Here is a 23,893-nt window from a genome sequence, read left to right on the forward strand (position 1 = left end):
ATGACAACGCCATACAAATGTAAATGTCCAAAAGACTTTTAATGCTCCTTTTTGCATTAAATTTCTGTAAGATCCAGATATGAAACAGCCGACTCGTGTTTCGTTGTATTTGACAACTTTTTCAAGGCTCACACGATCTTCAATGAATACATCTATTTTGAAAGTGTATCCAGCAATTAAAGCGTCAGTCAATAACTTCCACCCCGGAGCCCTGAGGACAGAAGTCTGGAAATATGGACCAATTTCAATAAAATCAAGAAGGCCTGGCCAGTAATGTTTGAAGCGTAAATCTAGAACGTTCAACTTTCATAAATAGGGACTGGCACCGTTTCGTTGAGTTCGTCACATGGGCCATAATAAGCATTTGTAAAGTCAAACAAGCATTGGCATAGCCAATAGGTCTCGCTTTTGGGACCTTCTAAGTATTTAGTTATGCAGCACCATATCCTTGGTGCAACCACATCAACTGTTGCGTGGCTAAACACTTATAAGATCCCAAAGGCGAGACCTATTGGCTATGCCAATGCTTGGTGTGGTTGTGTGTGTGGTTGTGTGTGTGTGTGTGGTTGTGTGTGTGTGTGGTTGTGTGTGTGTGGTTGTGTGTGTGTGTGGTTGTGTGTGTTGTTGTGTGTGTGGGTGTGGTTGTGGGTGTGGTTGGGGTGGTTGTGTGGGTGGTTTTGTGGGTGGTTGTGTGGGTGGTTGTGTGTGTGGTTGTGTGTGGGTGGTTGTGTGTGTGTGGTTGTGTGTGTGTGGTTGTGTGTGTGGTTGTGTGTGTTGTGTGTGTGGTTGTGGTTGTGTGGTTGTGCGGTTGTGTGTGTGGTTGTGTGTGTGTGGTTGTGGTTGTGTGTGTGTGGTTGTTTGTGTGGTTGTGGGTGTGGTTGTGTGTGTGTGGGTGTGATTGTGTGTGTTTGTGTGTGGTTGTGTGTGTGTGGTTGTGTGTGTGGTTGTGTGTGTGTTTGTGTTTGTGGTTGTGTGTGTGGTTGGGGTTGTGTGTGTGTGGTTGTGTGTGTGTGTGGTTGTGGTTGTGTGTGTGTGTGTGGTTGTGGTTGTGTGTGTGGTTGTGGGTGTGATTGTGGGTGTGGTTGTGTGTGTGGTTGTTTGTGTGGTTGTGTGTGTGGTTGTGTGTGTGGTTGTGTGTGTGTGGTTGTGTGTGTTTGTGTGTTTGGTTGTGTGTGGTTGTGTGTGGTTGTGTATGGGTTGTGTGTGTGGTTGTGTGTGTGGTTGTGTGGTTGTATGTGTGTGTGGTTGTGTGGTTGTTGTGTGGTTGTTGTGTGTGTGTGGTTGTGGGTGTGGTGTGTGTGTGTGTGGGTGTGGTTGTGTGTGTGTGTATGTGTGTGGTTGTGTGTGTGTGTGTGGTTGTGTTTGTGTGGTTGTATGTGTGGTTGTGTGTGTGGTTGTGTGTGTGGTTGTGGTTGTGTGTGTGGTTCTGTGTAATGTAATGTAATGTAATGTAAATATGCATTTGTAAAGCGCAGACTGTCGCTCCGCAAGGAGCCTCCTGGCGCTAAGGAATAGTAAAGGAGAGAGTCAGTGGGAATTAAGCCTGAGATCTGATTAGATTCGCGAAACAGTGGGCATCTGGTATATTATATATCCATGTTTTTAATGCCTTCCTAAAAAGGGATTCCGATTCCTGTAGTCTAAGGTTGGTCGGAAGTGCATTCCAAGCCCTAGACCCCAGGACGGCAACAGATTTACCTCCCTTTGTGGATCGTTTGAAGGCAGGTGGTCTCAGGAGGTTGGCTGTGGATGACCTGAGAGTCCTGACGGTGGTATACTGGGAAAAACGTGCTGAGAGGTATGTAGGTCCTGCCTTGTGCATGGCTCTATGAGTGGTTAAAAGAATCTTAAAAAGGATTCTTTTATGGATAGGAAGCCAATGCAGGGTTTTTAGTGCTGCGGAGGCGGATGCTCCACGGGGGAGCTTCAGCACAAGGCGCGCCGCAGCATTTTGGACCACTTGTAGTCTTTTTATTGTGGCTTTACTGGCCCCAGCAAAGAGGCTGTTGCAGTAGTCCAAACGCGAGAGGATCAGTGCCACTGCCACTGATTTCTTTGCTGGAAATGAGATCAAATCAAAAAAAGATTTTAACGATCTTATTAGGCTAAAGCAAGTGCCTGCTGTGGATAACGTGTGAGGGAGAAAAGACAGTGCGGAATCGAACTGAACCCCTAGGTTTTTTTGCAACTTTGGCCATATCTGGGGGAGGGGTGGTTCCTTCTGGCCACCACCTATCCGGGATGAAGGTAACATTTGTTCCAATAGGCAGGATTTCGGTTTTATCCCTGTTACATTGCAAGTGGTTGACCCTCATCCACTGGAGGACATGTGATAGGCAGGTTTTGAAGTTTACTTCGGCCTCTGTGTTATCGTTGTCCAGGGACACGATCATTTGGGTATCATCCGCGTAGGATGTTACTTCGATTCCGAAGGAACTTATAAGGGAGATGAGAGGGGCCATATAAATGTTGAATAACAGAGGGCTTAAGGAGGAGCCCTGAGGGACTCCTGTTGTTATAATTTTCTCTGTGGAGAGAAAGGGGCCTAGAGATACAGTTTGTCTACGGTTGGTTAAGAATGATTTAATCCATTCTAAGGCAGTACCTGCGATGCCGCCGCGTTCGAGCCTCTTCAGGAGGATGTCATGTGAGATGGTGTCGAACGCGGCCGACAGGTCAAGTAAGATCAAGACTGCTTTCCTTCCCTTGTCTGCTATTGTTTTCAATGCCTCTGTGACTTCCAGGAGGGCAGATTCTGTTGAGTACCTAGGCCGAAAGCCTGATTGTTGGGGATGAAGAATATTAGCAGATTCAATTAATCTTGAGAGTTCTTTATGTACGAATTTTTCCGTGATTTTACCCAGTACCGGAAGCAATGAAATTCATCTGGAACAAAACCCGTGCCAAGTGATGAGTTAACGATTTGATTTATAACTGGATTGACTATGTCAATGAGTTTGTGTAGGATCATGGAGGGACAGGCGTCCAATGGGGAGCCTGATTTGCAGGTCAAGATGATCTCCGCAGTTTATTCTAATGGTATTGGTTTGAAGGTTGTGATACAGTGGGCCGCGTGGGGGGGAATATGATACTGCGGCCTTTATGTTAGTAGGAGTGGTAGGAAAATTATTTTGGATCTTAAGGATCTTGGCTTCAAAATAGTTTGAAATGTCGTTACACAGGGTTTGTGAGGCGGGTAGTTCTTTCTGTAAACCTTTGGGATTAGTGAAGGACTTTATAATTTTAAAAATTGACTTTTGGTCTAGGTTAGCCTCCATTATTTCCTTTGAGTAGTATTCCCTTTTTACTCTTTTAATGTGGTCATGATAGAGTTTCCTGCTTTTTTTGTAAGCTGCTCTATCTTCGCAATTATATGGCCATCTCCATTTGCGTTCTTGTAGCTTACAAAAATGAAGCTTTGAGGCTAAATCGGGTGTAAACCAAGGTGCCTTTTGAGCTTTTGGTTTCATTTTTTTTGGTCAGGTTTCTCTAGAGGGGCTAGGTCATTACATACGGTTGAAAGCCAGGAATGGAGACAATGCGAGTCACACTCTGGGTTACCTGTTAAGTTCGGTATACGAGCCTGTGCATGGGTAATCAGCTTAGGGTCCTCTAATAGTTTGGCCCAATGGCATCTGGGTTGGGAGTTGAGGGGAAGCCGGCCCGAACAACCTATGTGTGAAGTCCCAATAGTGAATGGTATCAGGAAATGGTCTGACCAGATCAACGGGAGAGGGGGTTTTACCGTGAGTGCAGCGAAGTTAGAACAGGCCACATCAAGAATATGGACCACCCGATGGGTTGGGAGCTCCACCAATTGTTTTAAGGTAAGGAGCTCTATAGTTTGAAGGAAGTTATCAACTCCCGGTGAGCATATGGATTCCAAATAAAGATTGAAATCGCCAAGCACCGTAAAGTTGGCATATTTGAGGAGGAGCTGGCTTAAGGAGTCACTCAGCGAGTCAGTAAAGGTGGAGCTTTGCCCTGGAGGTCGATATATCAAGATCCCTGAGAATGACATTGAAGCATTGAGTGAGATACAGAAACCTAAGCATTCAGCATCCTCAATGGAATCGAGGTCCAAGGTGGAGCAAAGCAGTGAATCGCGTAGTATGATGGACAGGCCACCACCTCTGCCAGCCAATCTATCCTTCCTATAAATTTTGTCATTCGGTGGGAGTGCAATGGCTATATCCGGATTGCACCACTCTTTCAACCACGATTCAGTGATAAATAGGAAGTCAAGTTGCTGATCAAGTATTATGTCCCTGACATCTTGACAATGTTTGCTAAGTGATCTAGCATTGACTAGGCCTCCTTGTAATGTGGATTTGAGTGTCATAATAGGTGGGTTCATTTTATTTATTAGTGTAGTTGGGCCTAGTAAAAAATCCTGTCTACACCTATGGCAGGAGCAGGCTCCCCATAAATTTTCTGGGGCAACCTGACATTTACAACATCCCTTGACGTTAAACATTTTTAGTGTCTCGGAACTATATACTCACTTTGGCCGTGTTCGTGCAGGGTTCCTGGCCCTTGTCACGTCCTTGGCGCGGATGGGCGCAGACGGGCTTGCCTTTGGCACACGAGGAGAGAGTGTGAGCCAGACAGAAGAGAGTCAGAAGAGAGGGCTGCAAGGGAGGAGACCGTTCCAGAGGAAAGCATACACAGACTGGCATCAGTGACAATGATTGCCAGCGTGCAAAGCATGTAGGCAGAAACCATGACAGAGGCCACAGCAACTCGAGAGATGCCTGGGGAGGCCCTGCCAGGAGGCATGTTGCAGGATGTAGTGAGAAGCAGAAACGGCCACGCTGAAGGACATTGTGAGAGAAGAGAGAATGAAAGAAAATGCAAAGATAGAATGAAGGAAAGAGATTAGGAAGAGGAGGAATGTTTGTAGAGTGTGTGTGTGACGTTTGGTCATACAGGAGAGAGGGATGGTTAAGGGAGAGAGCAGCTCCAGAAAGTACATTGTGAGCCCACTAGCAGTGACAGCAATTGACAAAGAGTAGAGGGTACAGGCTGCAGCCTTGAAAGTGAGTACATTTGTTCAACGTGCCCTCTGCGGTCTGGCTGGACATGATACAGCTGAAGAGTGAGAAGCAGACAGTACATCACTGGTGGGGTGTGAACAGGGAAAGAGGAGAGACTGTAATGGAGGGATAGAGAGATAAGGAGGGAAGAAAGAGTAAAGGGCACAAGGAAAGTTAGAAGGAGAGACTCAGGGACGGCAGTGGAATCAGGGGTGGCTGGTGATAAATGCCTTGATGGGCGTCGCCCTCCTCCCCTGACTGAGAGGCAAGAAGAGAAGAAACACCAGGAAGATGGGACTAAAGGACTACTGCTCGGTGATAGAGTGGGCCGAATATGTGTTTTTTTGCTATGGGAGGAGGGAGATGGATTTTGGACATGTCCTGCTGAGCATGTGCTAGACCTTCAGGAACACGCTACGGAAGTGACATCATAGAAGAGGGCGTGTGTGATATACAAAGTCATCCATAGGACTGCTTCCCAGGGTCTTTTTCTATAGCCCTGGGAAGAATTAAGGGAGCTGTATTTACCTTTATGGCAGGGGGCGTGACAGGCTGATTAAGACATTGAGGTAGTGGGTGGCAACAACTTTCCAGCTATCAGGAGAAGACACAAATAGTAGGAGGAGTGTACTGAGAACACGTGAGTTCAGTTGTGCGTGAGCTGTGTCTGGCTCTCCTGGTGCATTGCAGCAACATCAAGAAGAAGACTGCCCTAATATAAGTAAGGAACTCGTCGTGGACAACAAAACAGGGTTTCTTTCGTTTTTCTTTAGTGCAAACGGGACAGGTATATTCTTTCTGTTAGCAGCTGTGCTTCGTCTGTGCCAGCATTGAGGTCTGGCACTTGCATTCATCAGTAGATGGCCCTGCTCCACAATGCATGCATTTACTAAACTGCCTGCAAACTAGATTATTAATGCAAGTAATACATTTCATTAATAGATGTGGTATGCAACAAGGCCTTTACTGGTCTCACCACACCCTTAAACGAGAGCCGCCTCTTATGCCAATATAACGCAGGCTGTGGACAGGAGTAATTTTTCTTCCCGCCTGCATCAGTTTGCGCCCTGGAGGTGAAAACACTTGTGATTGATTTTTGTTCCATCTGTAGAGAAGGAATAGCGTGGCAGCGAGGCTTGCTTCCCTTTATTTTCTTGAGAGAACTAGGATACTGGATTAACCAGATCCCGGCCCCTTGACTCTGCAGGTCTCTTTGACTGACCACCAAACTCAGAGGGCCATATTATCAAGAACGGCGCAAATGTTATTGTTAAAGCGGCGATAAGGGGCTTGATAATATGCCCCAGAGAATTCCAATAGAAGTCCAGGTTTGTGGTCCTTCCCACTAGAACCTGTCGTCTGTCGAAACCCCTCCATCCCCACCCAGCCCCACTGCTCTTACCTGCAGGGGCTGCGGCTGTTGGTGAAGGCCTAAATGATGTGCAGTTTCCCTGTTATCTCCAGTGAAATTCAGTCTGTTTGTTACCATTATAAACACGTGCTTCGATAAACATGGGGAACGTAATCTAATTTCAAATTAAAGAATGCGCAGGGCACGTTTTTGCAAAAAGCAACAGTATTGCCAAAGATCAAGAAGCAAATGCGTATTTCTGAATAAGAAAAGGTTACAAAAAAGAAAAATTAATTTGTACAAAGCAGCAAAGGGTGCGTGTGTGTGTGTGAAAGGGAGCATTGAGGCACTTGCGTGACACCCCTTCATTCAGGTACACCTGCTAGCTGAGCTGCCGCATGCTACGGCTGGCCCTTTATGGTACCGCCCACGCAGACGCATATCATGGAAGCACGCGCAGTTAGCACGCTCGCTTCCTGATTCTGAGGGCGGGGCAGCTACCAGTGGCTGGAGCAGAGGGCAGTGCACTAGGCAGTGGCTGGTGCTTGCTGCCGCCCTTTTAAACAAATTGTAAAAACAAATGGTTTTAAAGTGGGTGCACTCACAGTGCCTTCCCTAAAGCAGTTTTAAAAGCCAATGCCATATTTAAACGTGATTTGGTGCCCTGACACTTTTAGAAACAACTGCAACACAAAAGCTTTTCAAAGACACATGTATGTGTGCATGTTTATGAAAATATTTGTTATGTGGGCAATGTGTGTTATAAGTGGACTACAAAAGCAAGCATACACAAAACAAAAGGTCAATTAAAGAGAAATGAGCACATCAGCAGGCACTGCCCAGATTGATCCTGCAGAGACGAAGCATAATCCTTAGTTCGGCAGTTTGAGCAGGAAGTGACTATCTTGGTGGGAAGCTTCCAGGATGAACGGTACAATATGTCCTGGCAACAATAAGTGGATGTTGTCAGAGTTAGAGTGTCCACTTAATATGAAGGAAGTTTGCTTGTCTGATTCTGGGCTTAGTTTCTTTTGAATAGTACAAAGTCTGAAACAGGCAACAGAACTGTAAAAAGCAATTGCTAGATAAATGTATTGTTCACAAGTATACGTTTGTAACTGAGATCTTATTGTTCTTTTATCAGTGCATACTTATGTGTGTGGTTACATTTAGGAGAAAAATTTCATACTGTGCTGTTGCTCTTTGCCTTACACTGAAGTGAAAAGTTTCCAATGGCTGACTGTATGCCATTTGATTCAACTTTTCCCAAAATGTTCCTGCGTGGGAGAATCTCCCGCACTCTCCTTTTTAAGCTCTTCCTCACTTCGCCCCAGTGTAAAATCCACCAGCTGCCACTTGAAAACAGACAGAAGAGACAGATGGAAAGGGGAAGGGAAGCCCCAGATATGCATCAAACAGCAGCAGAGGAGAGCTCACGCAGGGTGGTTGGTCCACCAGATAGCAGTGAGTAGCAAAGAGGGCCATAATGGCCTTTGAATGGACAGGGCCAAGCCTCAGCTGGGCACCAGCCAGACATCATCTCCTCCTCACTTTTTCACAATGACATGCACACCCCCAGTGTTGCCAGGGTTGCCAAATATCAAAGCCACGTCTTGATTCCACCCCATGTTTCCTTCTACAGCACTATATACTCTACACTTCTTTTTCTTTCTCTTTTTCTTCTTCTTCTTTTTCTTCCTTCCTTTTTCCTTCGTCACAGATTTCCTTTTTTTCTTTTCCTCCTCTTTCTCCCCTTTCTGCCTTTCTAATTATTTTTCTGGGTCAAAATCTGATACTGAAAAATAAGTCACAGTCCTCAAAAAGGTGCCCCAAATTGCAATCCCCGGTCCAAATTAAGCACTGCGTGAGATCTCCCAGTCACAGCAGCAAGTTATACTGACCCTGGCCTTCATCCTCTCCTGAAGACAGACCCTCTGTAATTTCATGTGCTCTGGAATTTCTTTCTAGGTATTCAGATCTTAAGCAGCAGTATTCCAGGGCAGTTAATAAGTCTTTATACTTTTATAATAGGGAGCTGGGCTCTCCAAGTATTAGATTGACCCTTGAAAGCTGTCTAAAAGACCCTTGAAAGACTGATTTCTAGAGATACACTGGAGGAGTCAGCAAGAGCTGGTGAGTGAGCAGGTGTTTCCAGCCATCTCTGGGTGTGGCTACCCAGAAATGTGTAGGTGAGCTGAGTCCAAGCTAGATGAAAGCAACAGGTGTGAGTGCCTCCAAGGGAGGTTTACAGGACTCTGCACCCTGGTGTGTAATTGTGCCTTACACCCCCTATATATTTAGAAGCACTGAAACAGCCCTGCGTGGGTAGGGCACTGCACCTGCATGTACGGATAGAAACGTGCCTTCCCACAAACACAGTGGCGTACACAGCACTCAGTTAATCACAGTAATAAAGGAAAAAGAGGTCCACAAAGAGCTTCACTGGCTCCCAATGACACAGAGGATACAGTTCAAATCGCTCTGCATTGTATATAAGGCTTTGCATGGACTTGGGCCCATGACACATCAGAGCAAATTTGAAGGGTATGTTCCGACCAGAAGCCTTCGTTCCTCATCAGCTAACTTGGTAAGCATGCCCAGGTTCAGAACAAGAAGGTTTGGAGGAAGAGCATTCAGCTCTGCAGCTGCACGGCTCTGGAATGAACTTCCGTCTAATCTTAGACAGATAGACGATCTCTTACAGGTTAGGAAACGGCTTCAAACATGGCTCTTTCTAAAGGTGTAATTCGGACCAGCCGTCATCCCCTAGTAATTGATATCTTCACAGTATCATGTGCGAACAGTAGAACTAACGTAATTCAGTGCCAGGATACCCGTGGGGTGATAGTGCGCTTTATAAGTCTGATTAACATAACATAAACATAGCATACAGTAAACAGATTTAGTCAATATAAGTGTGATTAACATGTCAGGCAACACACAACTACATAAAATGCTGCCGTAGATCACAAGCATAAAGACAGATCCTTGGCTAAAAATACCCCAAAGCTACATTGTAGGTGTGCAAATGAGGTGCATGCAGGTGAGGTCCTGGAGAATGGTGGTGACAGCTGGGGGTGCTGCATAGCTTCTGCCCCACAATGATGCGGAAGATGTGAGCTGGGGTTTGTGAAGCAAATCAGCCCAGGCTCAACTCATGGGGCCTGAAAGCAAGGAGGTTGTGAGCCAAGGACAACGCTTTCGGTAGGCTGGTAGCTCCCTGCTGAACTTTTGGCAAACTGGTCACTACAAGTTCTCCTCTAAATCAAGCCATTTCACAGCTCCTGATGGTAACAGGGAACCAGTGCCGACCGTGGGGAAAGCAGAAACATCAAACCAGGATGCAGTTAATCTTCCGACAGTCACAGTACAACAGTTTTACAGCGACTTGAATCTGCGGCCAACCCTCACTGGCATGGTGAGATCTCCTCCCCAGCATGCTGCGGGGAAAATTACTTACCCCTTTTAGCGGAAATTGGCCCCCGCTCGCCTCTCCTTGGAAAAGGTGGTGAAAAGAGGACAGTTCTTACAGTCCCAAGAAACAACAGCATTGACAAGGTCGCAGAAGGGGGCAGTGTGCACTGACAGTACAGACTGGGTGTGGAGACAAGCTGTCTCCAGTCTCCAGCAGAGGATGAAGGGAATGCAGTAGTAGGCATCCGACGACAGGCCAAAGAGGACCATTTACTTCCAGGAGACTCTTGATGTAACTGACAACATGTTGAAGAGCAGGACCATTCCCTCAGCACTCTCTCCCTCTCTAGAAAGACCCACAGTAATATCTATCAGCACCATGCACAGGGCTGTTTTAGCTTATCCTTTCCCCTGAATGACTTCCAGGGCAACAGCTCTTTGCTGACGAAGAAGAACTGGTCAGACAAATGGATACCAAGCCCTTGTCAGACAGTGCAATCCCAGCTTTATGTCAGGAGGATCAACAGGCAAGGAGTCCAGATGCCTCACTATATATCCACAAGATATCTAACAGCCTATGGACCGAGTGCTCCGGTTTCTGCACATAGACAGCAAGTCGTCTGCATATAGTAAGACTCGTCCTTCAAATGGGGATCCCCAGTGGATACTGATGAATTGGGCTTCAAGTTGGATCCATTTTACCAGGGGCTCGACTACCAGTGCAAAAAGGAAGAGGGAAAAGGAGCAGCCTTGCCTAGTGCCCCCTTGGATTGGAAATGGGGAAGACTGTACGCCATTTACCCAGACTCTTGCCCACTGTTGAATAGATACATTTGTGATCAGTTGCAAGACGTAGGGGCCAAAGTTCATTCTATGAAGGATATGGAACATGAAGGGCAGATGAACCAAGTCAAAAGGGAAATAAATAAGTGCTAGGCCTCTTTTCTTTAATAGTTCCCCTGCCCTGGCCAGATTTAAATGCAGCTGCCAAATGCAATGTCTGGTCCCCCACTTTGGCATAAAGCCATTTTGGTCTGGTTTGACGGGGGAGTAGATGACCTGTACTAGTTGCATGGCCAGGATTTTCACTCATATTTTCGCCTTCAGGTTGATCTGGGAAATCGAGTGAGAGGAAGCACATTTGGAGGGGCCTTTCCCCACCTTGTGGATTACTACATTAGTTGCTCTTCTTATGTCTTGAGTCAGAAGGCCTTTTCCTGTCATATTCTCGAACGTGGGGCTATCAGGGAGGAATACCACTTGAAAAACTTGGCAGGGAATGCACTGGGGCCATGGTTGTCTTACCTGAATTCAGGGAGGTGGTGGTTACTTGAATCTCTGTGGGCGTGATTGCAGCCCCAAGTCTCTCTCTTTGGGAGGCATTGAGGGGGCAGATAGGGAGATTGTCAGCTATAGGGACAATTATCTCTATATACGGTAGACTGCAACTCACATACAGCCAATAATAAAATTCCATGAAGGTTTCTGCGATGGAGTGGGCCGCATAAGTCAGTTTGCCATTGCCACATAAGGAATTACCCTAGACTCCAAATCTATGGTTGCTAACCTTTTGCGAGTACGGTATTGGGGTGCTAGCCAATTGTGTTTGAATGTATGCAGTCTCAGGCATCACAGGTCTTCTATGGCTGAGGTTAACTGTTTCAGTGTTTGAAGTGTACCTCCAATGAATGTGATGTTGTGTTCTAGCACTCTTATGTTTGTTTTGAGTGCAGCTGCCTCTCTGTCTTGGTCTTTATAGCGCGGGTGATAAGAGCCTTAATGTGACCGTGGGTTGAAGACTTCCTGTATAGTAGTAGCCAAATCTACTGAGCCAATGTTAGTCTCGAGGTATGTCATTATTGCATCCTGGAGACCCTTCATGAATTTTTGGCCTCAGAGCCACCAGATGTTAAGGTGCCAATCACGCAGGTTGGATGGTCTACATTGCTCAAGATGTAATTCTATTGAAGAATAATCTGATAGGATACGGGGGAGGATTTTCACTTCTTTTTCCCCCGTCAGTCCATTGGCTGGTGTAAAGGAATGGTCAACGTGGGAAAAAGAGGAGTGCAAGTGGGAGAAGAATGTAAATTGTCCAGTGTTGGGATTCCAGTTCGGTGATTTTTAAAAGGTTTTCATCTGTCTACATTTTCTTAAGAGGGCTTTAGAGAGAGCCATGATGTTCCATTTTCCCTGTGACCCATTATTGTCACACCACTCCCATAAGCAACACAGAAGCCATACATTGATGTCATCATATTGAGCTGAAACAAATATTTTATGAATACATTTGTATCCAATATTTATGGACACTCCAATAAGCAATAATTTTATTCCATCATCTAATAACTTTATTCAGTTATTTCCATACTGAGTGCTATATGTGATAATCCCTTTTTCATGAGCCAAGAGGTTCTGTAATTCTGAACCCTAAGAGTAATGAGAAACCATGTCAAAAGGGAAAGGAAATCAGGGAAAGCATCTGAGCGGACATTGAGAGTAGATGCATACAGTGCCTCCACTCCAGGGTGGATGGAACATAAGCAGGTGGATTCCAAAGGAAATTGGACTTAGGGGAATAAGGCAGCACGTTTAAATCATGGCAGGGCTTACTTTGGATGATCATACAATTGTTTTGTATGGCTGTCATAGAGAGCCTCTAACGTTTATTTCAGTTTCTGAATCTCATAATCTATTGCTCTGACATAGCAACAGCTGATAACAAAACTGGTTACCCACTGTTGTGATGTTATGAAGGTGTTCCAGGCCAGGCTGAGAGGCCTCCCTGAGAGCCTGTCAGTGCAGATCTGCTTGTCTGCAATGACTGAAAGCAGAACACATAACTGCAGGAGGGGGAAGGAAGCCAGAGAAGGTGGTGGGGGTTAGTCAAGGATCGTAGGTAAAAATAAATCCCTTTGGTACAGGGATACATCACACAAGCCATGTTATGTATGACTACCCCATCACTGCTTTGCCACTGGTAGCAGTTGAAAGCAGGGGCAGATGATTTTGGGGGGCATACATAACATAATATTATTACCCTGAGGGTTTTGAGTGACATCATAGAAAACTCAATCTTTGCTCCCGTTGTCTATTTGATGTCACTCAGAACCCCTCGGTGAAAGACCTCCCTGCAATTCAATTTTACCCATCCATAATTGTATACTGGAAATACTATTTATCTGAGCATCTAGAGAAACTCCTCTGAGATTTTCCTCTTTTTTATGTTATAATTAATATTACGAATAAATTAGCTCAACTTGTTAAATAAATAAAGTTCCTTCACCCAGAAATTATTCACCTGTATTGAAGTAGCATTGTGTTTTTGCAGTGTTTATCTGGCACTGTGGCATTCCTTTCTGTCTTTAACTCATCAGGTTTTACAATGTATATATTATGTTTAATTATTGGCTCACGTGTTATTTTTTATTATGTCGTTCTAGATATTCATTCTCAGGAAAGAAGGAAGGATTTGTTCCATTCACAAGACAGAAGAACGGATTTGTACTTTTATTAGAATATCTTTCTTTGCTCTATTGGATGGAGTAAACTCTTTGATGGAGCATTCCGGCGTGTTCTGTAACTGTGAATGTAGCTATATTTGCTTGGGAATTCCCATGGCCAAAGAACTGAACGATGACATTTGAAGAGTAATGTGAAGTTGAGACAATCTTCCTAATAATTGCTCGCAATAACACATCTTCTCTATCTGACAATCTTTTCCTATATTTCTATAAGTGCATTCATCACCTCTGGAAAAATTGTCTTTCATCACAACTTGATCTCGTTTTCAATTGAATGTAGTACATGAATCTTCAGAAAACACTTTTTTGGAAATATTGAAAATTTACTTTCAATTGCAAACTTCCTATTTATATTGTTGGTTTCTGTCAACTGTACCGAGCTGAAATGATACACCAGTAGACATTTAAAAATGTATAAAGGATAAATCTCACAACAAAAATATTCTCCCCTACCTGCTTCAAATCATGTGAAAATGTTCAAACATTTTGTGATATATCGAACGATATGCATATCTTCAGCCACTGGTCATTCTCCATCACAACTGAAGACATAACACCCCATGTTTATGTCAGGAGAAGTAGGGACTATGTAGGTGAGTGGCCAATTAATTTAACACAATGCCTATTTCATGTCATTGTGTCATACTTTTCAAATGACTAGGACTGAGTTTCAAGACAATGGCAACTCTCCCAGGTCATGGAACATCTGGTTAGCTTCTCTACTATTTGCTTCACTACAGTAATAGAAGCTCCAGAGTACTCAGAGCTTAACTTTTAACTTCAACAACCTTAAAGTGAACAGCATATGAGGGATCCAAGCAATGCTCCCGCAATCCTTTATAATTATTTTACACACTTGATTACCATCTTTAAGGCTTTTTTTCACCACAGTCAAAGGCATGAAAATAGGGTTAGTTTAAAAAGTGAAAGCGGTGTATGTCATGCATCTTTGGTTCAATTAAAGATTTATTTTTGGAAGACTTGACTACAATGAGTGAATTCAAGTAAATTGAACAATGATCTAATTTACATTCAGTGTTCATGCCATGTGATATTTTTCTAAAATCAGAATTTCTTTTAAATGTATGCTTGCTTTGCAACTAATGGCATGAAAGGATCTAGCTATTTATATTTTACAATGTAAAGTTCCTCATTGACATTACTATTTGTGCTTATTAAATTATGAAATTACTAGACATCATGTCACAAGACATTTTGGATCACTCTGGGAATAAACTACACTGTCTTGTAACACTTGGTGCATAGAGTGGGTTGGTATTGTACTCACCCAATCATTCAAAAGCACTGGAAGTGTTTAGCCTCACTGAAAAGCTCAGGGTTCCTCATTTTAGAAGGGTTCACTGTACATATGTGTATAAAATGCCTACAGTATGGCAAGCAATATTCAGGTATCAAAACATTTATTTTTCTAACCATTGAAATTGTAGATGAGAACTGAGGCAAATCTAGCAATTTAAACATCAGAGGAATATTTTATAATGTATAATTGTGCATGTGAAGACCTAATGTTAGGCTCATTATATTCTTCAACATCAGTTGGTTCTCTCATTGTGGGATGGGATTAGCTGCCGTCTAATACAGATCTCAAAGAAATATTAAAAGAACTCTGCACTTACCTCACCTTATTATAACGCTTCGACTAAGATCATTTTTTTCATCAAAAGAGAACAGTGCTCACTTTATATACATGTTCACCAAAGAGTACACTTGAACGCTCTGAGCTCCAAACAATATGCTCTACTGTCAGATGACCAGCACTCAACTATGTTGCCCACTATCACTGCACTAGTTAATAAATGAGTGTCATTCATTTGGGGCACTCCTAAATGAAAGTGTGTTTATATATTTGAACGTCCCCTCAACAATTTATTTACAAATGAAATCAACATAGGATGTATGCAGTTCAACTTCCTAAAATGTTTACTGCAAACTATTAATATAATAATATTGTGATGTATATTTCCAAAGTTCTAAGAAACTGAAGTTTTGGGGGAGATGGGAATGGACATTTGCCACAGATATGATCCTGGGTGACTCTACCTCCTTATGCATGGTCAGTAAATTCTTTCTAGGGAACTGTCCTGGAGATATTTTCTTCACACTATAAAGCACATAACATGCCAAGATGAAGCTTGTTCTATAATGCTTGAAATACTTTTACTGTGGAACACACATTTGTTTTTAGCGGTTGCACTACGATGTATGTATGCAATGTACCCTTCAAAACTTGAAGGTGGCCTCAAGACTGATATCCTGTGGTGGCAAATCTTTCATTTCCTGGACCCTGGTCCTCTGGAAGTTTTGGCTCAGTAGAACTTAAATGGACGCTAACAGCTGGATTTAAAGGAGGACTCAACGAAATACTCGCAAACACTCAACAGTGTAATATTCTCCTCAATCAGATTCCTCATTCAATGAGGACTATTAAACACTCACCAATGAACACCCACCATCTCAGTGTCTGGGTCTTGTGGACAGCTGATGACTTGCAGTCCTAGAGTTGCTCTGTCTTTGTGAAAGAATGGAACCAGGAAGTAGCGTCTGATAGGTCAGTCATGAAGGAAGCAAAGTATATTTGCAGTTGAAAATGGACTTCCTGATTAAATGTGGAAAAGCTGAAATGAAGAATACCTTATCTTCCTAAATGTTTTTTTTCCTTAAGCCTCTAATTGTGTATTTTTGTATATCTTTTTGCAAATGTGTTGGTATTTGAATATATTAATTATTCTGATATACAAAAAAGTTTGAATGGTTGTGGATTTGAATTACTCTACTATGTAAAACAAGTGTCCAACGTATAATTTCTGCAAATGAAGTCATGCACATGCTTCATTTGTGCAGGGGGTCTAATTATCAGAGTTGAAACAAAGTTACTACCTTTTTGAATAATAAATAAAGAAACTTGTTATAATGTTTTGTTTTCTTTATAAGGAAAGTGGTTATACATAGAGGTGTTTGGGTTCACATCCTCACAAATAATGACTAACTCTGGAGAAGCCAGTCATGAAGGCATAAATATATCCTTGTAGCTTGTGTCGAAGAATGAAGCTCCATATCGCATGTGGAAATACGAAAATGAAGAAATTAGGGGATATTTACAAGCCCCTATCGCCACAGGATTGTCACTTTTTTAGACGTTCCTGTGGCAATAGGGATCTAGTCTTTTTTACAAGGCGGCATTAAGCCACTTAACGTGGCTTAACGCTGCCTTGTAAATAAGGCACCCTTCACGCTATACTTAGCGTGAATGGGCTGGGCAATGGATGTTGCAGTGGGCGTTCCTCCGCAACACCCATTGATTTAGACACTGCCCCATATTTACAAAGGTGGCGTAAAGTGGGGCAGTGCCAAAATTAAGACCAGGGAAAACCTGGTCTTAAACAGACCAAACGAGGAGAAATGCTCTATTTCTCCTCGTTTTTGCTGTTTCTATGTGTGCTGCATTGTGCAGCACACTTACAAACAACAACATGCCATGTATGATTGTTTATGTGCAGGAAGGTGTCCCTTGAGAAGGACCGTGTTGATAGTGACCTTGAGCACCTTTCATGGTTACCACTTCCTCCTCGTTGCATGATGCGCCAAACAGGTGGAGCTCCCATAGGTCTTTCAAAAGTGTCCGTTGCCAGAAAATATATTTACAGGAATACTTGGATTAGGAGGGGCTCCTCACCTGGATATTGAATCACCAAAATACCAGTGGCAGCAGAAGTGACCTCATGTACCCTTTGACCCCACCATCACAATGTAGGGTTGACCCCCTTTGTGAGAAGTTGGCCTGATGTATGATGTCACTAGTTCTAGTGTACACCTTATATCAGCCCAAACAACCCTTATGGTGATTGGTTGTAAAGTCAACCTTATAGACCAGCTATCCTAGCGGTAGCATGGACAAGAGCAGTCTTAGGCTAAACTCTGAATGGCATGTGAAGCCAGCTGTGATACCATATATAATCCCTTGAATACCAAATGAAAGGACACCACAACAGATATATATATAAAATAAAGTGTATGTATTCTAGTCAAACCCTCAGCACTCTTTATGAGATTAGAGGTAAGTACAACACAGTCTTATTTAAGCATACATTAAGTCACACAGGTAAGTAATACAGTTAGGCCCTAGGGGCCACGCAAACCATATACTAAAGAAGTGGTATAAGGACCACTGTCACGGAAATAGGATAGGCCTAGGCCTAGGGAATCGCTGGGGCTACACTACACTAGCAACAGTTAGGAAGTGGGAGGCCCACGGGATTCAGGTGCAGAGTGGAAACACTCACGCGTAATGCGTAAAAGTCGATATAATTACTAGCAGTTAGAAATTAACAGTTTAAGGACACTTCTGAAGCAGCTAGAGAGTCGAGACTCGGAAACTAGACCCTAGGATAGTCACTACCCTTGTGAGCACCAAAGTACCCAAGTTACCTAGCCCACGGACTGCGGGTGCATAGGTGTGAACTTGCGTCGGGTTTCGTCGTGGACTTCTATGGATGCCTGAAGGAAAGTTGCTGACAGGCAGTCAGTGAAGAGTGTTCGGTGGATCCCAAGGCTGGGATCAAGAAGAGAGGAGACCTGCAAGCAGAAGGGACAGAGTCAAGGTCACTAGCCAGTGACCACGTGGAACCAGGAAGGAACCAGGCGATGTCGTGAAGATTGCAGGTGAAAGTGAAGCTTGTCGCTGCAGCCACGGGGACCAGGAAACGTCGAGGACAACCAGGACCAGGAGGCGAGCTGTCCCACAAAGGCTCTTTCTGTCGGCGGCGTCGAAGTTGAACTAGGACTCACCAAGCCTTGGCAAGCGGAACCCACGAAGAACGGAGGACTTGCTTCTGGTGCAGACCAGGAAGGTCTGGGGTGCTTCTCTTTTGCAAGGAAGCGGGAGCCAGTCTGGAGGAGCCAAACCAGCAGTGAAGATTTTTGGATGCGTCGTCACAAAGGCCACTAGCCAACGGGCAAGCAACCGGACAGACGCGGCAAGCAGGAAAATGCAGAAGGGCCCCACGCAGGACTCGTGGAGTGTGGGGGGCTGATCTTCAGTGCAGATGGTGCTTGGGGTTGGGGCTTCTCAATCCCCGGTGCACAACTTCGAGGGTACCTCAGAAGCTGCGCTGGAAGATACTAGCCACTTTTCCCAGGTAGCCGGTCCCACGTCTCTCGTCGCCTCCACGGATCTCAGCTCGGCTGTGGATGTGGATCAGGGTCGGAAAAGTCTGGAAGTCAAGGCTCTGGTCGGGCTCTGCAGTCGGTCCCTCATAGAACTTTAGCAAAGAAAAGGGTAGTCTCTTGATGGTGCCTGTTTGCACAGGGTAGCCACTCCTTGGCCACAAGGGAGATTCTTCAGTCTTCTTCTTTCGTCGAATGTCGAAGGTCCAGAGTTTCTGTTCAAGTTGCAGGTTCAGGATAATCTAATCTCCTGGGGCCCAGCTACCACTCTTATCCAAATCTGGGGGGCTGGGTTACCTGCTAGGTCACGCCTTATGGGTGGGACCTGGGAGGGGGGTGGTTACACCCCCTTCCCTTTGCCCAGTTTCACGCCAGGACTGGGGCTGGAGTGCCCCAGCACCGGTTTGAACTGGACTATGCACGGGACACCTTGTGTGCCCCAGGCATGTCTCATTCTATTCATCCCTCGCTGCCCCAATACACTAAGGCCTGTCTGGGGTGGTGTTCGCACCTCCCAAGGCAGGAAACCTATTGTCCAAGCCTCCCTTGCCGGGATCACTCCCAGCAGCAGGAGGTCAGACTCGTGTCTGTGGCAGCAGCATCCATTTTGTGATGCTGGGGCTCTGGTTAACTTTAACCGGGTAAGTAGGTTACAACATGTCTTCTCCCTCTAGAAGGGAGGGATAATATCCTCATCCCCAGAAATGGGATGGGGGTATTATTCCAAAGTATTAGACACCTTACACGACATGTTTTGATAAAGCCAAACCATAGTTACCATAACCGTTTAAGATTATAAGGCACTTTAAGAGTATATGGTAGGCTGTATCATAGAACAGCTATAAGGACATGGTTCCTAAAGCTGCAGACAGGCTCAGCTCATGCACTCTGCCTCCAGGATTGTTAAGGCCTGCCATAGGAGTGGCTGATAGGTACACATGTGTCTATATGTAAGTTAGGTATAGGAATACTACACCTAAGCAAGGGGTGATTACACGACCTTGCCCCAGCTGAGTGATCAGCCAGTTGTGTCATAATGGAAGGCCAGGCCAGGGGTGGCATAATACATGCTGCAGCCCCTGGTAGGCCTAGGGTACACCTATGCCCTGGGTACCTAAGGTACACTGTACAGGGGCCAATAAGGTGACCCTATCCAAATGGGTTATGCACCTAAAGTACATAGTATGAATTTAGAGAGAGAACAGCAGGGCTGTGGGTCTGATTAGCAGGCCCACAGCCACATCTAAGTCGAAAACCAGTAAAGCAAAAGCAAAAAGTGGGGGTGAACATAGAAAGCAGACCCTACTCTCCTACACCCTTACTCTACTGTTCCGCTGTGGATGGCCTCCTTATTGCTGCTGAGGAGGATGTTGGACACAAAAGGCAATGAATGGACCTGACATAAAGTAAGTGGGTCTCCTAATGTCATGTTTACTTTCTGTTCCTGTCACCACCATCATGAATCCAGAAGCCAAGATTCACAAACTGCAAACGAAAGATACTAGAACCTGCCCTGGCTATACTTCTTTGAATTCCATGTTTAAATGAAGCATTTAATAATTGCAACATTTGCAACATTTAATAGTTGTCTGTGGAATTGGACAAAAGCCATGCATGGCATTTATGTAAGCACGAAATGCTGGGAAATTTAGTAATAGTTTCTTGTTTTGATTTTGATGAGGTCAAATTACAGAAATTTGGGAAATTATTTAAGTGAGTGCCAAAGTAAAACGACAAGCCAAGTACTGAAATTCCATTTTCGTAGGGCTTAATTCGAACATTTCATAAGCTCAAGTAAGGCCTACACGCTATTCCAGGCGGTGACCGCAGCTTCACGTTTAGAAGGCTCTCCTCAGAGAATATGGTAGCAATTATATAAATCTGTCAATCCCACATCCTGTTCTTGTGATCCCTGCCCTCCCATAGTTAGTTAGGAAGCTTATGAATGTCGCACAACTGGCATATTTAGAAGCCCCTAGTGCCACCGGAGTGTCATTTTTGTTTACGCTCTGGTAGCGCACTTCGTGTGGCTTTACACAGTTTTGTAAATATGTCCCTCTTTCACGCAGTATCTGGGTTAAAGGGTCACTCATGCTGTGAGTGTTCCCACACAACACCAATGGCTTATTGACACTGCCAAAGATTCACAAGGATTGGTAAATCTGATGCAGCTCCAAAAACGTACGCCTCTGAGGGTGAGGTGTTAAAGTGGCATAACAGTGAGAATTACTGTTATTTGTCCTCGTTTTTTGCTCTATGTGTGGAGCAAGATGCCATTAATGGTTGTTTTTGTGCAGGACGGTTCCCCTTCCTGCACAAACAGAATCATCCCAACAAATCAGACCCCCTTGCACCATGGTGCAAGGGGGCCTGCGTTGACGCACGGCTGCTATTTTAGAGCCAGCACAGGGGGAGCACAGGGGTGCGCCCTATTCCTATAAATATGGCACATTCCTGCATTTTTTTTAAATGATGGAGCTTGGGGCAGCAAAATTGCCTGTGCTGCGCCATTTAATTGTAAATTGTCCCCTACGTTTGCTCGCAGCTTTATTAACAACTCACTCAGGACTGCCCATGTTCCCGAAGCATTGAAGAAGCGTGGGCTATCCCACCCTCACCCCCTGCTGAAAAATGTCTCTTGAATTCTCAGGTGAGAAAAGCTATGCCACCTCTAACACCCTTGGTTGTTAAAACAATCTGTTAAAACACCTTCAGAACTTCGTGAAAGCTAATAATAATCTTTGGGTGGGGGGGGGGGGGGGGGGGTGTGGGCTAACAATACAGCTTCCGAACTCATAGAGGTACTAAAACTGAAACTATCAACTTGGATATCTCCGATTCAGGCCAACCTGTCCTGCTCACGATGCTAGACTTGTCTGTAGCTTTCAAGATCACAACAAGATCACAACAAAGCTGAACAGGGTAAGGTGTCTCGTTGATAGGTCAGAATACATCATTACGTGGCTGGAGTTTTTAATTTGCAAAAGAAAAGCGAGAATGCGATTGGCTCAGAGAGACAAAGGGGATTTTAGTGGCATTTAGAGTTCCACAGTCTGTCCCCTTTATATTTTCATCTGCACCAGATCCCATTACATTTAGGTGTGGGGTTCCAGAATTACCCTGATGATACCTAGATCTCTTCTCCATGTCACTAGATCGTTTTCGAGACCGAATAAATGCTGCTGAAGTGTTGGATATAGTAAAGTAATGATGTAATAAAGAGAGTAATTGGTTGAATTTCAATGATGCAAAGACGGAGTCGCTGCTCATTATGCACCAAATATCTGAAATTCCGAAATTCCAGTGTGTGAGAAGGTGAGTACACTAGGAGCCATCTTCAGCGTAGGAAGGTCCATGGGCAGCCCCACCAAGAGGGTTGTCTCACTCTTGCACTGCCACGAGAAGCTGTTGAGAATAACTAGACACCTCCTGTCGGAAAAGGATGGAGCCACTGTGGAAAGAGCCACTATTAGCTGAAGGGTAGACAATAGGAAGGCCTTGTTAGATGGAGCCTCTTAAGCTAATATAAGAAACCCTCAGGCTGGGCAGAATGTGGCATACAGAGGACTGGCACATTTACTTCAAGATGCTCTTCCTGTGTGACAGGCCTCGAGGAGTAGCAGTCAGTGACCTCAACACACGAGAATGCCCCCAAATACCTGGCTGACAATTTGCATCCTATAATCAAGGTATGGCTTTAAAATTGGCTGACAAAATATTCTTGTCCCGCCCAAAAAAACTAGAGGAAACATTGTGATGAGAGAGCATTTCCAACGGGTACACCTGGAGCACACCTCTGTAGAATGATAGGAATGAAGATAAATGTTTGCTATTCTGGAATTCAGCCCAAAATACCTTGTTGTTTTAGAGTATGTGCACTCCTCTTCTCTAAAGCACTTTTTTCAGTTCCTGTTTTTTTTACACTATATGAACATATATTGTGGAGCGGATGTAGCGTTACGGCTACAGCGGTCGACCTCGAAGCTGTGGAAGGGGGTTCAAGTGTCGGCAACGACGCTCAACATCCTGTGATTCTGGGCAAATCACTTCATCTCCCCGTGCCTAACAAAAATGAATGTGTCCTTCTGTAACAAAACTGGTGCTCCTGTAAAGCGCTCTGATACCTGATGTCTCGGGTCGAGTTTGTGCTATATAAAACTCTTAAAATAAATAAATAAATAAATAAATATATGATTTTGATCATTATAAACTCATAGGAAAATAATTCCCAAGAATCTAATTAGTAAAATTGAGCAAAAATATTACAATGCTGATTACCCCGAATGTGGCCATTTTTGCACCAGCTTTCCTTTTTCCGAACCCCATTCCAGGTTGAAGCATATACTTCTCTTTTAATGGTGGGGGGACCGTATCACTTTTTCCTGGCCAGCCCTTCTACTGCCACGGTTTCAATTGTTTTCACTTTATTTTCCAGGTGATGTGGCTGACCTCTGAGGAAGATGCCCCTCATTCTAGGGACCCTCTCCCTATAATTGGGAAAGAAAACATCCTGATGTCCCATGAGCCTTACTTCATTGGAGAAAAACATTTGTTGTGCATCGGAAGATTGTGCATGAAGCCACATTTAGGGGCATATTTACAACAAAATGTTGGAGTGCAGAGCCGCACCAAATTTGGCAGCACAGCGCTCCAACATTTCCAAAGTGCAGGGAGGCGCCGTATTTACAATACGACTCACCCCTGTATTTTCCCTAGCGCGGGTGCTAACATCAGCTGCCTAGCACCAACGCAGGCACCCTTCCACCATAGTGCAAGGGTGCCTGCGTTGCAGGGAATGGTTGTTTATGTGCAGGAAGGTGTCCTTTCGTGCACACAAACAGTCCATAATGGCGATTTGTTACTTCCATGTGTTTCGCAGAAGTAGTAAATTGTCATTATTTAATGGTTGTTTATGTGCGGGAAGGGACGCCTTCCTGCACAAAACATTTATTGATGGCATTTTGCACTATGTGTGCTGCAGAACGTAGCACACATAGAAAAAGCAAAAACGAGGAGAAATAAAAGTATTTCTCCCTGTTATGCCATTCTAACGACTGCTCTTGCATGGCGTTAGGTTTTGGCCCTGCCTCAGATTTACCCATCCTTGTAAATCTGGGGCAGTGTCAAATAGCAATGGGTGTTGCGGTGGAATGCCCACAGCAACACACACTGCATGCCCATTTCATGCTAAGTGATGGGTGTAAAGGGGCTGTACTAACAAGGCAGTGTTAAGCCACAAAAGAGGCTTAATGAAGCTTTGTAAACATGGAGAAGAGCATAGCGCCACCAGAACGCCGCTAAAAGTGATGTTCTGGAAGCACTATTCCCATGTAGATATACCCCTTAATGTCCAGGACTGTTGCTACTGTACTAAGGGACAAGAA

General features: G+C 44.5%; 1 protein-coding gene across 2 annotated transcripts in view; it reads left to right on the top strand.

Moving 5' to 3' along the window:
* Positions 1-16,257, top strand: part of VGLL1 (vestigial like family member 1) — a 50,551-nt gene extending 34,294 nt beyond the window's left edge. For both annotated transcript variants that reach the window (XM_085607953.1, XM_085607952.1), the window contains exon 4: positions 13,245-16,257. In XM_085607953.1, coding sequence (XP_085464079.1) covers positions 13,245-13,318 — 74 coding nt within the window. In that variant the 3' untranslated portion in view covers positions 13,319-16,257. The remainder of the gene's footprint in view (positions 1-13,244) is intronic.
* Positions 16,258-23,893: the final 7,636 nt, after the last annotated feature.

Source organism: Triturus cristatus, chromosome 5_2, assembly GCF_964204655.1.
Source record: "Triturus cristatus chromosome 5_2, aTriCri1.1, whole genome shotgun sequence".
NCBI classification, from domain to species: domain Eukaryota; kingdom Metazoa; phylum Chordata; class Amphibia; order Caudata; family Salamandridae; genus Triturus; species Triturus cristatus.